The sequence below is a fragment of the Neoarthrinium moseri genome (genome assembly GCF_022829205.1).
Source record: "Neoarthrinium moseri strain CBS 164.80 chromosome Unknown scaffold58_Wmoseri_CBS_16480, whole genome shotgun sequence".
In the NCBI taxonomy this organism is placed as follows: domain Eukaryota; kingdom Fungi; phylum Ascomycota; class Sordariomycetes; order Amphisphaeriales; family Apiosporaceae; genus Neoarthrinium; species Neoarthrinium moseri.
In genome coordinates, this window is record NW_026055172.1 from 201,360 (window position 1) to 218,667 (window position 17,308).

The window sequence follows — 17,308 nt, forward strand, 5'->3', positions numbered from 1 at the left end:
ACCTTGCGGGTACTTACTTCGGAGGACAAAGAAGAAGTGTTGCTAACGCCAGTATTCTCAGCCAACGTGATATATGTTAAGGGGCCAGGTTTGGCTCCAGCCTGTCGACGACTGTTGATTTCGCAAAAGCAACAAGGCCCCTTCATCCGCGGGACTCAACCACCTTCTTGCTTTGAGAACGGCTAGCTTTGCTGTGCGTCATCTGATATTGCAATTCTATAACTATAGTGGTGTCATAATAGAAGCACCGTGAGCAGTGTCAAGCATAGGTGGTGCTACTGAGGCCATTGCTCCAACACTGTAGAAGATACAGCCACCCGGCTTGATATATACTCACTGCCACATGGAACTTATCCCAAACTCGGCTGTCTACTAACCAACAGAGTTGGCTCACGTGCTATTAAAGGGTGAACCCATCCTGGGGCATATCGTTGACGGCATCAAGTATAAGCAAACGAAAACTAAACACCGGATAGGAAAATACTCCGTATTCACCAACAAGGAACGACTTGTTCTCTCGAAAAGAATCACAGATCACCCGATATCTGGTGCTAAGAGTACCATAAGGACTTAAAGGAGCGCCCCTTAGCCTTTAAACACGATTTCACATATGGAAAGTACTCATAGAAAGCTCAATCTGTGTCTCATTCAAAAACAACACATCATGGCAATGTGGGCACGTATCGTGACTATCTAACGTCGTATCCCAAAACCAAACCCTATAGGGCTATAGGGGGGGTTCCTAAAGCCATAATCCCTCAAAACAGACCGCCGACGCTTAACATGTTTTTCGTCCCTCAAATCAGCCTCACGAAACGCGATCCAGAACCCCGGTAAGAAAAAGAGACGTTGGCTCGAGACCCCAGAGAAGTCGAGTTATCGAGGAGTAGTCGCGGCGCTACTACATCAAGATCTCCAGCTCGTCGTCGCTATCGAGTCCCAGCTGCAAGACCTCCTTCTTAGCCAGCTCGCCGCCGAGGCTCTCGCGGCCGGCCTCGCGGATGCCCTTGTCGGTCACGAAGCGCGTCTTCTTCTTGGCGGGCTGTTGAGCCGCAGCCGTGCTCGTCTTCTCTTCGCGCACAGCCGCGGCCTTGCCGTCCAGCCGCTCGCCGTCCTTCATCCGGGACAGCTTGTCGTGCAGGCCGCCGCCCCAGCCCAGGGGCACGCGGCCGGACGCGGCGGTGGAGGAGCCCGAGACCGAGCCCTCGGTGCCGCTCGTCGCGGCCGAGAGGTTGCGCTTCCGCTTCACGGGGCTGAGGTGGACCCGGGCGGCGCTGCCGTCCCTCGGCGCGAGGAGGCCCAGGCTGCGGGCGTCCGGGGGGTTGGCCGGCTGGTCGGCGAGCGAGCTGCTCCCCGGTTCCGAGTCGGCGGCCGACGACATGCTGGAGCCCAGCTTGGCGCGCGTCAGGTTCATGTACTCCCTGCCGGCGGCGCGGCCCGTGCTGCCCAGCTGCTTCATGATCTCGCGCTCCTTCTCCTGGTGGGCGAGCTTGCGGCGCAGGGCCTCGCGCTTCTCGACCTTGCCGAGCGTCTGCTCGCCGTCGAGCAGACTGGCAGCGGACGCCTGACTGACGAAGAAATGGCTGTTCGTCTCGCGGTCGTATTTGCCGTTCCTGCGGTCCCTCTCCTCGTCCTTCTTGTTTCGTGCCATCTTCTCCCGGCTCTTCTTCTCGTAGGGACCGATGCCGCTGCCGGTGTTGATGTCCTGGCGGGCGAGCCTGTGTTTGCCGAGCGCGAGGTTCATGTGGAACTCGCAAAACTCGGTGCGCTTCTTGTTGACCCAGGAGTTGCACAGGGAGCCGTCCTTTTTGGTGCTCTTGCAAAAGCCCAGATCCCTCGCATTCCCGAGCTCGAGAACTGCGTCTTCATCGCTGTTGAGCACCAGACTGAAGCGATTCGTGTGTTCGCGGCCCTTGGGCGGCGGCATGACGGTAGGGTTCAGTATAGCAATCACAGTCCCGGGAGTCATCTTCCAGTATCGGTTGAATGCGCTGTTGAAAAGGAATAGCTCCATCTGCCAGGTCAAGTCGACGATGGTGGTGACCATGTACTTGCCCCGATGCTCCTCCTCCGCAAAACGAGATTTCTTCTCCTTCATCTCCGTGCCCGGTGGCTTGTTATGCGTCTTGGGCTCAGATTTGTCTGCGAGAATGGCAAGGACGACAATGTCCTGCTCGACCTCGGGGAGTTCGAAGTTCGGTGCCTTTACTTGGGCCAGAAGGTCCTTGATCAGGAGTATCTTCCGCCCGGAGAAGGTCCGCGTTAGTAGGTTATGTGGTAGGATACGTTTAGAGAGGTGAAAGCCGGAATATGGCTCAAAGGATGTTGCTTCATCTTCGGTGACTTCTGAAGGCGCAACTTTGGTCTTCTGTGTTAATGCATTCGCTGTGTTTTGTTCCACACCTCCGCCGGGTACTGTGTTGTTCTGTCTGGGTCGGGCCCCAGCCAAGACCTCTTCTCGACTGAAAGACTCCGCTTGTTGGGGTATATCGGGTATCTCTGCTGCTCGACTCTTGTACCTCTCGACCTCGTCTTGGCCGACCTCGAAAGCCTTGCTCCTGACCTTCCGTATTCGTGCCTGTCTGTCCTCTCGGGTTGCCTCGTCGTTCCTCGCCGCGGCCAGTCTCTCACTGAAGGTCTTGGGTCGTTCCACGCCTGGCGGGAAACTCTGGCTGGCGGATGCTGGCGTATGAGCGCGACGAAGGTAGCCTCCTGTCTGCCCCTCGTAGGTCTCACTAGGCTTTCGCACACTCGAGGCCCGCTTGAGCGAGACATCCTTCGCCTTGAGCCCCTTGTCTATGCCCAGCAACACCCGGCTGGGCGATCTCTGCTCGCTAACTGTCTGTGTCCTCCTCACCGGTGACACAGGGACCTGCACATCCCCCTGGGACTGCGCGCGCATCCTCGGGCCCTCGGCCAGCATTGCGGCGCGAGATTGCGCTCTGCTTGCGGCCAGGACATCTGGTGCCGCCGACACGGGCCTGCTAGTGCTGGGCAAGCTATTCTCGGCATCCGAGGAACTGCTGACGGCCTTCTTCTGCTGCTTCTTCTGTAGGGCCTTGAGTTTGAGCTTGGCCTCGATGGCCTGTAACTTGAGGCGCAGCGTCTCCTCATCCTCGTCTTCCGCATCGTCGTCGTCCTCCCCAATGTTTAGGTTACCGTCGTCGTCGTCGTAGCTGGCGGTGCGCATGTGATCCGGACGAAGCGCAAGTCCCGACATGGACCTCGATTTCTTCAACGGCGATGGCGAGGGCGATGCGCGCTCTGCCAGGCGTCGCAGACGTTCGCGGCCGCCGGGTGTGCTGACCAGGGCTTCGCGGGGCGAGCGCGGGGGCCATTGGGCCTCTTGTTGGCCGGGTCCTGCGGGTGGGATCAGCATCGAAGCCGGGCACTACCCATGGAGGGGAATTCGGGGAGTCTGGAACGACATACTGAGAGGCATCGTAGCCAGATGACGGCGGCGCTGCTACCTCCCTACCATCTCTGGGCTCGAAGTCGCCGTTTGTTGTGTTCCGGTCAAGGGCAGCAAGGCCTCTCTGCATCCGTCTTCCCACAAGACAAGAGGGCCAAACAGGTTGTGTGCTCTTGCAGGGACCGGGTGGTATAGTAGCCAATCGCTATGGGCTGGGGGGCAACACGGCAGAGGGAGGAGCGGAGGCCGTAGCACGGGAGCGATGAAGACCGAGTTAGTTTGGAGTGTATCGTCGGAGTGGTGGGCGGTACGGGGCTATGGTCTATGGCTAGAGCGACGGCATGGACTCAAGATGCGACGCAATGCAATTTCTGGGAATAATTGCAGGACGGTGCTTATCGACAAGCCCCCAGCCGGCGCCCAGGTCCCCACGATAACACGCGCTTGTGATAACTAAATGAGTTCCGGGAAGGGGAAACGGGCGTGTCGCTGAGGAGCAGAAACGCGTCTCCACACACGCGTCGGCCGGCAGGGGTTCTTTTTCTGGTCCGAGCATCGACTATCGACTGCTCTCGATGTTGGTGCGAGTTACTACGAGCACAGCATAGGCAAGTTATTGAGGAGACATGAACGATTTGTGACAAGTTTAGGACCAAGCAAACTCGATTGGGTGTTTCTCAAGTCAAGACTGCACCGCAACTATACCGCACCAACAAGTCCGTCCCGCCACCCACCATCATGGCGCGCACCCGCTCCAAGGGCGGCGCAACCACAACCACCAAATCAGCCTCAAAGTCACAGTCCTCGGCCAGCACAGAATCGAGATACACCCTCCCCGACGAATCGCCAAACCCGCCCAAGATCTTCATCCTCCCCAGGAAAGCCACCCCGGAGGCCCGCGTGGTATCCCTACTCAACCCTCGCTACGGCAAGCCGACCCGCTACCTCGTATGCCCCTCGACGGGCGTCTACGAGTTCACTCGCATCGCCGCCCCGAAGAGCACCCCGCGGAGCTGGCTGATTGAGCACAGCACTTCCTCCCCCACCACCAGCAACTCAGAACCACCTTCTGCCTCCCAACGTGAGGAGAAAGACGAGGAGACGACGACAACCGAGAAGGGCCAGGATGAGGACGAGTTCGGAGCATACATCACCAGGGGCGCCGAGCTCTTTGTCGCCACGCCCGTCGACCCGGTCTTCTTGGTTCTGCCGGCGCTGAGTTCGAGCTCGGCTGAGGAGGGCGGCGCGAGCAACAAAAAGAAGAAGCTATTTCTGTCGAGCGACGACCACTTTGACAACCTGGCGCGCGGGGGTCAAGACGCCCTGTCGCCACACCTCGGCGAGGTCCTGCGCTGGGGCAACATTAGGGCGCTGTTCGAGAGCCGCATGGCCGTCGTTTGCGACACGGTCGACGCCGGCGACGAGTCCATGTACCGCCTGAGCGAGGAGAAGCTGCTGGCCGTGCTGCTGGACAAGGCCCGCAGCATGAGCACGACATCGCTGCCGCCCAGCATGGAGGAAAAGTTCGTGGCCAAGGCCCTGGAAGCGCCCGTCTTGAGCGTCAAGCGGGAGACACCTGCTGCCGCACCCCAGGCGTCTACGGAAACACCAGCCTCACAGTCCGCGGTCTCGACGCCCAAGGTCGAGAATTCCGAGTCGCAATCATCCGTCTCCTCCGCCGACACGACATTGACCACTGTCTCGGACGCCTCCACGGCCGCCACGTCGGTCGCGGTGGCCGAGGAGGAGGCGGCCAACTCGGAAGCCTTCGAGCTCAAGCCGGCCATAGTGGCGTCGCCCGAGGTCATCTCGCTGCAGCGCCTGCGGACGGCCCTGTCCTTCATCCTGTCGTCGTACGTGGCGCCGGCCCAGGCGGCGCGGCTGCGGGAGCAGCTGGGGGCGCGGGCGGAGCTGCAGGCCGAGTTCGGGCCGCTGGACGACTACCTGGGGCGGGTGGCGGCGCTGCGCCAGGAGGCCGTGGCGGCGCGGTCCATGGCCGACTACTCGCGCAAGCGCGTGCTGGACGACGAGGAGCTGGCCGAGCGCGCCGAGAAGAAGCGCCGCAAGGACGAGGACGACAAGCGCAAGAAGGCCGGCCTGTCGCGCGGCGTCAAGACCCTCGGCAAGGTCAACACGAGCGGCATGAAGAAGATGAGCGACTTCTTCAAGAAGAAATGAGCATGTTGAGGGGAGGAAGGGGGGCTTAAGAACGGAGGTTTAGGGAATCAGGGAAGACAGCTCTTGTGGGGGGTTGGGAAAGGGAAAGCATCAAGCATGGTCCTGCGGAATCTTGTATCAAACGAGCCTGGCGTTTTTGGGTATCATCATGATTGGGTTGTTTTGTTTAGGTCGTACGTATAGTATAAGACCGGGCTGTAGATAGGAAATCAGCCAGCCGGATATCACGTCAAAATGTACATGAAGTATCAGGTTCCCAATACGCATGGTCTGAATCCTTGCTGCTCCTCCACGTTGCCCACCAAGTTTCGTTGATGCTCGGTCGACGCACCAGCCTGAACATGATGCGGTAAGCATGGCATTGTCTCCACGTCACCTGCTCGTTCATGTCCCCCTCGTGCCTCTGGCCCGTCCTCTCGTGCTTCCAAAGCCCCTCCCAATGCCCGACGCGCTCCTAGCGCTGGCAATGCTGGACGAGCTCCGGTCAGCGCCAGACGATGCTGCCGCGGCCGCACCTCGACCGGCAGCGCTGCCCGCCCTCGCCATACTCCCGGTCCCCGTCCTGGTGCCCCGGACGCCCCTGACACCACTACTCGACGCCCTGGTCCCCCGGGTCCCCCTGACGCTGCCCCTCCGGTTGACGGCGGTGTTGGCCCCGGCCTCACGGGCGCGGGCCTCCTCCTCACGCCGCCGCTGCGCCTCGGCCCTCCGCCTCTCCTCCTCGGCGGCGCGGCGCTCGGCCTCGGCCTGGCGGCGCAGGGCCTCGCCCTCGACCTGCGCGAGGTCGTCGGTGGCGCCCTTCCAGGTCGGGTCCAGCAGCAGGCGCTGGTTGTGCTCCGTCTGGCCCAGGATGCGGGTCCAGGTGCCCAGCAGGGCCGACGCCGTGCCGACCGTCTGCGAGACCGTGTCCATGTTGCCGCGCGCGCGCTCCAGCGTGCCCAGCACGCCCTCGAGCAGCTCGTTGATGGAGCGCACGCCCGCCAGCTCGCGCTGCAGGGCCGCCTCGCGCGCCTCCTCGCTGGGCGGGCCGGCGCTGGCGAAGGGGTCGCCGGTGGGCGGCGGGCCCGTCGGGGTCTTGGGGGTCTTGGGCCGTTCGGGGGGAGTCGTGCTGGTGTTGGTGTTGGTATTGGTGGTGGTCGTCTGTTTCCGGTCTGGGGAGTCCAGCAGGGACGACTCGTCCGGATCGAAGAGATCGGCCATGGTGGCGTCTGGGAACCTTGATCTGAGTCTTCGTTGTCGATGGCGGGGTTCGTTTGCCTGCAGGGTCAAGCCCGAGTGGCTAGAGGCTGGATTGCGGGTGGAGGTGGGGATTGCGTGACCCCAACCCGATGCGCTGGTGGAAAATGGTGGTGGTGTTGGTGGTGGTGTCCCGCGATGCGATGACGTAGCTGTATGTTGTTCAATGGGCGTGAAACTCCCGAAACGGTGTGTTTACTGTTGTTGATACGACGATAGGCTGGCAGGCCGGCCCGGGTCGATAGGGCTCAAACGTGGGCGAAGATTTGGGGCCGCGATGCATGGGATGCGGGGCACTTTTCTCTGGCTTCCATGCATCGATGGCAGTGGATTGCAGATGGGACTGGGCAGGCTTTGGGTTGGGCGCTGGCTGGTTGGCAAGAAACGCGACGCGTCCCCCGGCCCCAGGGGTCTCGCCTGTTTATCGTCTGGTCCCCTGGGCCGGGACCCGCCACGACGCGTCTCGTTGGCGTAAATTAAACAGACATCATTGTTGGCAGGGGTCAGAGTGGGTGCATTGCGCTGGCTCGCATTGTGGCAGGTTGAATTGGGACAGTCGGATTGTGGGAGCAAAAGGTCGGTGAATGTCTGGGTACCCTGCGAATGTACGTGATATCGAACCCCATGGGAGACTGATGGTTAAGCGTGCTCTAATATTCGTAAAATTCCCTAGTATACTGGCGCAAGTCTGCTATCATCTCTACGAGCTCCCCGTTCTACGCACAATGCGATGGGCAATTGCGATAGACGAAACAGACCAGGGTAGAATTGACAGAGACACCCCCCTCTCACACACTCTCTCTGCATGTCGGTGTCGGTGGGGTATTTTGCTGCTGTATAGAGGCAGACAGGGGGGTTGGTGTTTATGCTGTCCGAACCCCTGGACAAGAATGATGCGCGCCAGCCCGGAATCTTCCCAGTCTCCAGCCATGCCCGCCCCAGCCACTTTCCCGCGCATCTGGCATGGTCGTCAACCTCTTCCCTTTCCCTTGCCCACATCTCTCACCAGCTCTGTCGTCGACTCCTGCATCCTGTCGCCCCGTCGATTGTCTTATACCCCTATCTGCGCATTTGCTTGGATTGTATAAGCTTGATCAATATTATTTCGTATCTGCGACACTCGCGCCGAACAATCGACATAATCGAACCGGAAGGCTCTTTGGACGGAAGACGAGGTCTCAATTTCAACCATCGGACGAGCCCTTCAGCAGATCGAACCACGTCGGATTCTCGACACAACCACAGACGGTTCTGCTTCGCGCTTGTCTCTCCGCTCATCTACTTGACGGATATACGCATTGCTTGAACGACGACTTTGTCCATTTTCGCAACCTGCGCTCGCTTTCGCAAGACACGTCCCGAGTGGTGCTAGCGGAATCGCGGTCCTGTCCTGGTCTTACTCCCGACTTCAGTGCTTTGGTGCCGGCGACCCGCGGGTCTATTCGAAAATCGGAAAGACAGGAAATAGGAGACTGAGAAGCTCAGCTGGCTGTCCGGCTGCTTACTCGACTGTTGCGTTGCGTTGCGTTGCGTTGCTGTGCAAGTGGTTAGTCGAGATTGGCTGACCGACCAACGAGCTCTGCATCTGTTGCTGGCTGCCCCGTTTTACCCGTTTTGCCCGCTTTTGGCCTTGAAGTGAAGGGAAGGGAGGAAAAGAAAGCAAAGATGGCTGAGGTCATGTCCAAAACGCCCTCACCTCCCCCGCGTGTCAGGACGCCGCAAACGCCCAAGTTTGGCACCTTTGGCGACAACTGGGAACCCTACTCCCCGCGCAAATCCGCCCGGATCGCCAACCGCACACCTTCACCCCATGCATCTACTTTTTCAGCAGCATCCCGCAATTCTGCATCGAGGAAATCCACCTTTTCTACACCCGGCGCCTCACCCCAGAAGAAGCGCGCACCCGCCATGGATTCTGTTCGTCGCGCCTCCGGCGTCACCTTGACTGCCGAGGGTTCTGCTACTGCAGCTGATCTGCTGGGCATCTCGTCCCGGTCGCAGAACAAGACCACAACTGCCATGCTCCCCACCCCTGCCAAGACCCCGCGCAAGCAGTCCGACGAGAAGGTCGACGCCGGCGTCCGCGCCATCGCCCGCAACCTCTTCTCCAGTGAACCGGCAGCCGAGGCGCTGCCGTCCCCGCGCAAGAAGAAGGCCAAGAAGTACACCGGCATCTCGTTGGAGAGCTTCAGAGCCGAGGACGCTGAGGAGGACATCGCCATTTTCACCGACTCTCGTGATCGACTGCCCAAGGTCGACGACAGCGCCGAGAACCCCTTCTTCGGTGAGACAGTCGCCAACCCAGAGCCTACCAGGCGCCGCAGCACCCGACCCAAGAAGGTGGTCATTCCTGGCTCAGGCAGAGTACCAGTGGAGGATGCAGTCAATCGTGAGGATGGCACTGTCTACGTATTGTAAGTTTCCACCTCATCATCACTTTTTTCCCCCCATGGTGAGGAAAACTTTCATGATCAGACGACTAACATTCACGATAGCCGCGGAAAGACCTTCTGGAAGCCCAACAGTGATGTAAACCCCGCTGATGAGCTGGACGTGGATGGTGAGAGCTCAATCCAGCGATCTGGATCGCCACCTCGACGGACTACGCGCTCGTCAATCAAGCCACGACTTCTCTTCCCTCCGGCCGAGAAGCTTCGGCAAAGCCATAACACTGACGACGAGGAGGCCGCCACCGATATTGAGGATCACATCATGAACCCCACTGTTCAGCTTGAGGAGGAGCAAGTCGACACACCAGTCGAACAGAAGGCCCCAGACACGCCCGCAGCGCCCCGCTTCGCACCTGCATCTCCTCCGACTACTGGTCGGGCGACCCGTGTGAGCCAGAAGCCACCTGCCGAGCACACTCCGGTGAAGCGCCCTTCCAAGGCCCGCAGCCCCTTCGACAGCTGGCGACGCGCCAAGAGCGGCACTGCGCCGCACGGCCAGAAGCGAGAGGCCGAAGCTGCGCTGCCGAACGAGGGAGCATCGAAGCGTCAACGTGCTTAGGCGGCAACTCGAGACGTGCGGGACATGGCTATCGCATACTCGCGGCACCGTCTTGAATAGTAGTGTTTCTACTGGCGAACCGTGTTTCTTCATTTTTGTCGCGATGGCAAGTCGCTCAACAACAGGACGGAGCCAAATGGTTACGATCTCAGAATGGCAAGGCGTTAAGGGAGAAAGCCAAGGGTACATGATACTCAGCAAGTCTTGTTTTACCTGCCCAATTTTGTGTGGCATGTTTTAGATGGTATTTTCGCCGGAGTCCGATTGCCCTTTGTCCCTCATGTGCCCGCTATGTCAAGCAGACGGGCGGGGCATTCTTTTTATCGCGAGGGAGGGGAAATTTGCTCCTGCACTAGGATAGATAGTTTTCTGCCAGAGAATGAGTACTTTGTATAATGGTGCAAGCCTTGGGTCCCTATTGAATACTAGGTGACACCATTTCACCCGTACGATGTGCTTGACCCTAGTCGTGTTGCAGGACGGATCTATCGGGGAGTTGGTCCCGTGTCTGTTTGTCTGCATGCTAGTTTCCCTATACCTTGCCCAACATATTCTTTCTCCCTGGCATTCCTCCACGTAGATCAGAGCATTCATATTAACACACTGGGGAAACAGCGCATGGTTGTTTTCCGGGCCGAGAGCGAGATTTGAGGTCCTGAGATGGCAGCAGACAGCCGAACCCGATCTCCGTCTGTCCTATTCAAACGTAACCCCCCGACATTCTATCGTTCTATCTCGTCTCTCATTCCCATCTTGTGGCCAACTATACATGATCCCGCCCTGCCGTAAGCGCCTCGACCGCTCCGGCCCCTGCCAATATGCTTCCCTTCCTTCCTTAAGCCTACAGCAGACTCTCGTACTTGGACAAGCCCGACTTCTGCTGCTGTGGCGGCTGTTGTGGCTGTTGCGCCGGCTGCTGCTGGGCACTCATGCCTCCCATACCCATGCCCATGCCCATGCCCATGCTATTCATGCCGCCGCCGTTCATGGAATTCATCGAGTTCATACTGCTGTTCATGCTCCCGGTGTTCATGGGCTTCATGGCCGCCATGCCGCCCATGCCCATCGTATTACCACCGCTCATGCTGTTGTTGGTGTTGAACCCGCCGTACGCCGACGGCTGGCCGAACGAAGAGGACGAAACGGTGCGTTGCGGGCCGGATGGCGGTGGTAAGCTGAAGCCGGCCGGCTTGCTGATGCCGCTGCTGCTGCTGCTTGCGCCCGGCGGAGGCGCGAGCGAGAAGGACGACGTGGAGGACTGTATGGCGGGGCGCTGCTGGTTCAGGCTCATGCCTGCCATGGATGTCGATGGCGGCGATAGAGGATTGCCGGCCGTGCTCGTCGCCATCGCCGGCGAAGCCCACGGGTTCGCGGGCGCTGCTGCCGATGCGGAAGACGCCCACGGGTTTGCCGGCGTCGCCGCCGGCGGGCTGGAGAGCGTGGGTTGCATCGGCTGCGAGTATTGGGTCGACGACGGCGTGAGCGATTCGAAGCGCGCCAGATCGGGCGTGACGGTCCGGAAGGATGCTTGCGCCTTGGTCGCGCCGAAGGCCCCGGCGGAACTCGGGGCGGCGCTCGTCGGGCTGGGCGTCGACCACGAGAAGGCGGGCGTTGGCGACTTCGCAGGTGGTGACGTCGCCCTCGCAGCGGGTGCCGAATCCCAGCCGCCCGCGTCCATTGGGCTGCTCAGCCCTCCGCTTGCCGTCGTCCGTCCCTTGACCAAGCGTTCGAAATCATCCTCGCTGGCACCATTGGTTGCGTCAAATCCTGTTCCCGTGATGCCACCAAAGGCCATGAAGTCTTCGCTCTCCAGGGCTTTGCCGTTGGTTCCTCCTCCCGAGAGCTCTTGCAATTTCTTTGTTTGCTCATCCTCTACTCGCTTGGATAGAGACTTGATCAGATCCATGAAGGTATGGAATTGCTTCAGGTCCAGCAAGGGGCCCAGACTCATACTCCATAGGACGGGCAGAATATCCATCGCCACGAACTCGGCATCTGCGACATCTCCAACCACCCTAAGAACATTCAATGCAGCTATCATTACTGCCGGCTCCTTCGTCTTGATCGCTTTGATGAGTGGCACGATCTTTTCCTGCATGGTGTATTTGTCGAGCGCACTCGAGGATGACGTCTTCTTCTTCTCAACACCGAACCCATCAAGCCCATCACTGCCTCCAGATGAATCGTTTGACCCGCCACAGAGAATGACAAAGGCCTGCAGACCCCTGACTTTGATGGCGAGACTGTTTGTCCTGCTGAAAACCATCGCGATGACGGGGAATAGTTCGTTTTTAATGGTGCTGAAGTCCAATATAGGGAGAATGGCGGGCAAGCCGCGCATCGCAACATCCACCAGCGCTGGCGTTGGCGACTCGACGGCAGTCATGAGGATAGGCAGGATATCTTGTATCGAGTTAGCATTGGCGAGAAATCATTATCCTCGTATCGACTTACCATCTTTGAACTCCTTGCCAGAACTGTTACTTGCGATGGTGTCTGTATTCTCAAGCACCATCATGAGACCAGCGTCTCTCGCCGGGTCTTTCTCTTGCGCTTGTTCCTTCTTGACATTTGTGACGAATATCTCCTTCAGGCGCGGCCTAACTTGCTCCGAAAAGGGTTGCCTACCGGAAGGAAGCAAATCGATGATCTTGAAGACGTTCTGCAAGATCAGAGACAAGAGTTCCCTGTCCTTGAGTTCTTCGAGCAATGACGGCAGGATCTTCCTCTCCATAACTGATTTGGGGAATGAGGGCAAAACCTTATTCAGGCCCCTCATGAATGACTGCTTCTCGCCAGGGGTCTTTGCCGGGAATTTATCCAAAAACCGTATCGTGGACACTAGAACGTTGTTGAAGTACTCGCTGTCCTGGAATTCCTTGGCCGTCATGCGTTGGGCAGGCCGTCTTGTGATCAGCCGCCCAAGTACGTGATTGGCAAGCTCTTTCGGTACAGGCTGCTTCGAGAGGAAGTTATTCTGCAGTGATGGTACGGTTGAGGATGAGTTGAAGACCCTTTTGTACGTTGATATACTTGAGTGGCACTCTATCGGGGAATGGTGGGGTGAGTTGTATAGCGCAACACACAGGAGGCCCAGTGAGAACATATCGGCTGATGTGGTGAGATTGTTGTCCAGGACAAAATCCGGCGATGTGAAATCGAGATTCAGCTGCACAAATCGGGGCAGCCTGGGATCGAGGTTGAGCGCCTCTGACAGACTGATGGGTTGAACCGACGTGGGCTTTGTTGAACCCTCTGGAGGGGTAGAGTAGGCCAGTCCACTGATCTTCCAGTCCCCCTTGGCGTTGATCAGAATGGCATCCGGCGTCAGGTTGCCATGGACCAGGCCCGCGTTCTCGTGGAGGAACTCTAGAGCCTTGCCGACTTGCAGCAAGCCCTTCTGGATCTCCAGCTCGTCGATTTCGAGCTCCCTCCTCCGCCTCGTGCCGTTGGCATCTTCGGTGACGTAGCGACTGGACCGGCCGCCGACACCGCCAGCCCTTTCTTGGTCGTCCTTTTCGGCCAGCAGACTGCTCAGCGACGCGGTCACGGCCTCGGTCACAAACTGCAGGCCGCCTCCCCGCGTCTCCTCGGCCGGCTCGACCAGTTCCAAGATGCTTGGGTGCCGCAGCCTGGCAAGCGACGAAGCTTCTTTTTTTAAGCGCTCGACAACCTCTTCCGTAGCTCTTTTGAACGCGGTTGCGCTTGACCGACCTAGGGAGTTGCCGTGGGATTCGAGGGACTTCCTATCGAAGACGAACAGCGAGCAGGCCTTCTTTGTCTTTTTGGACGTTGCATCGTAGATCTTCCATGGCCCGGCCGTCGAAGTCACGCTCGTCGAAATGGTATAATTGCTCGTGATATTGGAAGTAAAGCTGCTCTTCAGTGAGGAGAACATGCTTACTGAAGGGGGCCCACACGCGACCGCGGGCCAAGTCGTGAATCTCGCACGGGTGTATGTTGGGCTGTCGCAATCCTGGCGGACGGGCAGAACGCGTTTCGATTGCCACAGTTGGCGCGATCTAGCAACAGGTATGAGCGAGGCGGTCGGCGACCATAGCCCCGAGTGTCAAGTATTCGATCGCGATGAGGCCGGACGACACTTTGGCTGCCAAGTCTTGGGCGTTGTCAGCCCAGCTGCTCTTGCCGCTCCTTGAACTCGTGCTTGTACAATCGGGTCGGCCCAGCTCGGTGCTACTCGATGTCGGGAGGGTGAGGCGAACAGCTCAATGCTCGTTGTGCACCGCGCCCGAAGAGATATGATGTTGTCGTCGTGTCAACCTGGCATCAGCTGCGGAAACGCCCCTGATTTCCTGCGACACAGCTCACGTCTAACTCGATATCGTTATCGCGCGGTCAGCAATGATCCAGCTCTCGGCCAATGGGCACAAAAGGACAACTGGATGAGGTCGCAAAACACGCCAAAGACGCCACTGTACGAATTTGCGGTGCCAGAGAGATTTCCCGTGCGGATTTGTTTTGTTTTCCTGGCTAGTCCGATGGTTCATCTTGACTTTCCGGCCGTTCCTGTCGCAAACCACCATAGTGCTACAGCTTGGGCATTCAACCCGTCCACCGCTAGTGGGGCAGAGCAGACAATGCACAGATGGCAAACGAAGACATGATACATTTCTGGCAACAAAGCACTTGGCTGCACACGATGATGTACCTATTTTGGAGAAGGCTGTTTTCTAAGGCGGCTTTCCACTCCATCCGTATTTGACGAAAGTCACTCCGAGCGCATGGATCATTCTGGGATGGCAGGATAGAGTCGATTCAGAACACCGTGTATCAGGAAACTGGTGCCATCCTACCGTGTAAGCAAGTAGCTACCTACTCCGTACTCCGTAGACGCTACTGAGACATCTCCCTGTTCATTGGCTCAAGCTTCCCAAAGAGGCCCTGACAGGGGATGACTTATGTACATGTCAGACGCCCTTCCCGACCGCCAGGCCCAGGGTCCTCCGATAACGCTGCTGGGAAGGCTAGACTCGCCTTTTAGCGGCCGGTCTGTGGGATTTCTTTTCCTGCCGTGATATCGGCGACGGCCTCTACCTGCTACTAGTTCACTCCTACCCATATCTCCTGGCAATCCAATTGACTCATAAGCTCTGTTTATAAGCGTGCCAGACCATCATAGACTTTGCTTCCCTCCTATCAGGTGTTACGCTGCAGGTATTGGTCCCGGAATCTTAGCAAACCAGACGGGCATCATGTTGCGACAGATGCTCCCTCGCGCCGGGAGGGCTTTCAGAGCGCCCGCTGCCCGCCAACTACTGCCATTGAGCGCGAGACACGCCGCCAGATGGTATAGCATCCAGCCCGAGGCGGCTTCGGCTGCCAAGCCCGTCGGTCTCGATGCGACCAAGCTGCAGATCACCAAGACGACGAATCCGAAGGAACCTCATGATCCCAAGACCCTCGTGTTTGGCAGGGAATTCACAGGTGCGAGAGCCTCTCACTATGAAGTGCTCCCATAGAGACGGATCATACTGACCTTTACCTCATAGACCACATGCTCACGATAGAATGGACCCAGACCGACGGCTGGTTAACTCCCCAGATCACACCCTACCAGAACCTCTCCCTCGACCCGGCAACATGTGTGTTCCACTACGCCTTCGAGTGCTTTGAGGGCATGAAGGCGTACAAGGACAAGAGCGGCAACGTCCGACTCTTCCGGCCAGACAAGAACATGGAGCGTCTGAACAAGTCCTCGGCCCGTATCGCATTGCCCACCTTTGAGCCCACCGCCCTCATCGAACTGATCACCAAGTTCGTCAAGCTCGACGAGCGCTTCATCCCCAACGAGCGCGGCTACTCGCTCTACCTGCGCCCGACCATGATCGGCACCCAGAAGACCCTGGGTGTCGGCGCCCCCGGCAGCGCCCTGCTCTACGTCATTGCCAGCCCCGTCGGCCCTTACTACCCTACCGGCTTCAAGGCTGTCTCCCTCGAGGCGACCGACTACGCCGTCCGCGCATGGCCCGGTGGTGTCGGCGACAAGAAGCTCGGCGCGAACTACGCGCCTTGCATTGTTCCCCAGCTTGAGGCGGCGAGCCGCGGTTTCCAGCAGAACCTGTGGCTGTTTGGCGAGGAGGAGTACGTGACCGAGGTTGGCACCATGAACATGTTCGTGGCCCTCAAGAACAAGGAGACGGGCCAGAAGGAGCTGATCACTGCCCCGCTGGACGGCACCATCCTCGAGGGCGTCACCCGCGACTCGATATTGTCCCTGGCGCGCGAGAAGCTGGCGCCCGAGGGCTGGGCCATCGTCGAGCGCAAGTACACCATGAAGGAGCTGGCCGAGGCGTCGGCGGACGGCCGCCTGATGGAGGCGTTCGGTGCCGGCACCGCCGCCATCGTGAGCCCCGTCCGCAAGATCAGCTGGAAGGGCAACCTCGTCGACTGTGGCCTGAGCGACCAGGAGGAGTCGGGCGAGATCGCGCTGCGCATGAAGGGCTGGATCGAGGCGCGGCAGTACGGCGACGAGGAGCACGAGTGGAGCTACGTCTGCTAGAAAGCGAGCACGAAAAAGATGATGAGCATTGGCTAGGATTTGTAGCCGCCCGGCGTCAGTTTTTTCCCCAGATGTACCTAGATATAGCGCTTGCCGTACACGCTCTTGGAGAGTTATCCGCGAAATTTTTACGAGATTAAACCAGTACAGAACCAAAACTCCATTTCCAGTGAGCCGTATTCATCATTAGTTCCCTGAAATGTAATGAAGTCGACGGATAGTGTCAGATCAGAAGACCACCATTCACCGGGAGACGCCGAAATCCTCCACATATATACTCAGCTCGATTTCTCACCAAGATCACAAGACCTTCCTCGCAGCCCCAGATGAGGCATGCAACGAAAGCAAGAGGCGCGGTTTCGCGACACGTGAAGGCAGTGTAAGATCACGGTCACTGTGGCAGGCGGCACCATGGAGCAGGCCCAGAGGGCGCGCCACCCAGAGCTTCAAAAATATGCTTTAAGGACAGCAAACCTGGACTTTGTCGAAGTCCGGTTTCACGGTTTAAAGTGAAAAGAACAGATACTACACTTGATCTAAGCCATACGGCAAAGAAGAGCTGAGGAGAAAAGGAGAAGAAGGGTGAGAGAAGCAGGCGGGAGGAGGCCCTTAAATAGTAAAAGATTCCGAAGATTTCCATGCGCCGGCAGTACGCAGACCGCTTTAGGCATCCGAGCGGTTTGCCAGGAGGCCTGGTGGTTGCCTGGGTTGCTTGCTTGCTTGCTGGGTAAAGTAGACCCAGGTACATAGGTACTCAAGGATCGTAGCATTCAAGTAGTCACTTGATTGGCTTTGGACAGGTCTTCTTTTCCTCGGGGACGAATGAGCTTGTCCAAAGTGAGTCACCCAGATGGCCAAGGGACGATGGATGAGTCGACGGCCTGTGCCTCTTCTTTGCCAGTTACGGTAACTAGCACGGTTGCCTAGCCTCTAATTCTCATGCCTGGACTTGC

The 17,308-nt window shown here is 58.4% G+C and overlaps 6 protein-coding genes across 6 annotated transcripts; 3 read left to right on the forward strand and 3 right to left on the reverse strand.

Annotated features, from left to right (window-relative positions):
• Window positions 1–901: 901 nt before the first annotated feature.
• JN550_010774 (uncharacterized protein) lies at window positions 902–3,379 on the reverse strand (the record flags this gene model as incomplete). Its single annotated transcript, XM_049309066.1, has 1 exon — window positions 902–3,379. One exon carries the CDS (start codon window positions 3,377–3,379, stop codon window positions 902–904), a length of 2,478 nt encoding a protein of 825 aa, XP_049167300.1.
• Window positions 3,380–4,150: 771 nt separating this feature from the next.
• JN550_010775 (uncharacterized protein) lies at window positions 4,151–5,590 on the forward strand (the record flags this gene model as incomplete). Its single annotated transcript, XM_049309067.1, has 1 exon — window positions 4,151–5,590. One exon carries the CDS (start codon window positions 4,151–4,153, stop codon window positions 5,588–5,590), a length of 1,440 nt encoding a protein of 479 aa, XP_049167301.1.
• A 384-nt stretch (window positions 5,591–5,974) lies between these two features.
• Window positions 5,975–6,790, reverse strand: JN550_010776 (uncharacterized protein; the record flags this gene model as incomplete). The annotated part of the gene is made up of 1 exon (XM_049309068.1): window positions 5,975–6,790. The coding sequence occupies one exon, from the start codon at window positions 6,788–6,790 to the stop codon at window positions 5,975–5,977; it is 816 nt and encodes a 271-aa protein (XP_049167302.1).
• Window positions 6,791–8,491: 1,701 nt separating this feature from the next.
• JN550_010777 (uncharacterized protein) lies at window positions 8,492–9,835 on the forward strand (the record flags this gene model as incomplete). Its single annotated transcript, XM_049309069.1, has 2 exons — window positions 8,492–9,240; window positions 9,322–9,835. 2 exons carry the CDS (start codon window positions 8,492–8,494, stop codon window positions 9,833–9,835), a joined length of 1,263 nt encoding a protein of 420 aa, XP_049167303.1.
• An 841-nt stretch (window positions 9,836–10,676) lies between these two features.
• On the reverse strand, window positions 10,677–13,733 carry JN550_010778 (uncharacterized protein; the record flags this gene model as incomplete). Its single annotated transcript, XM_049309070.1, has 2 exons — window positions 10,677–12,238; window positions 12,290–13,733. 2 exons carry the CDS (start codon window positions 13,731–13,733, stop codon window positions 10,677–10,679), a joined length of 3,006 nt encoding a protein of 1,001 aa, XP_049167304.1.
• Window positions 13,734–15,048: 1,315 nt separating this feature from the next.
• JN550_010779 (uncharacterized protein) lies at window positions 15,049–16,355 on the forward strand (the record flags this gene model as incomplete). The annotated part of the gene is made up of 2 exons (XM_049309071.1): window positions 15,049–15,280; window positions 15,346–16,355. The coding sequence occupies 2 exons, from the start codon at window positions 15,049–15,051 to the stop codon at window positions 16,353–16,355; spliced, it is 1,242 nt and encodes a 413-aa protein (XP_049167305.1).
• Window positions 16,356–17,308: the final 953 nt, after the last annotated feature.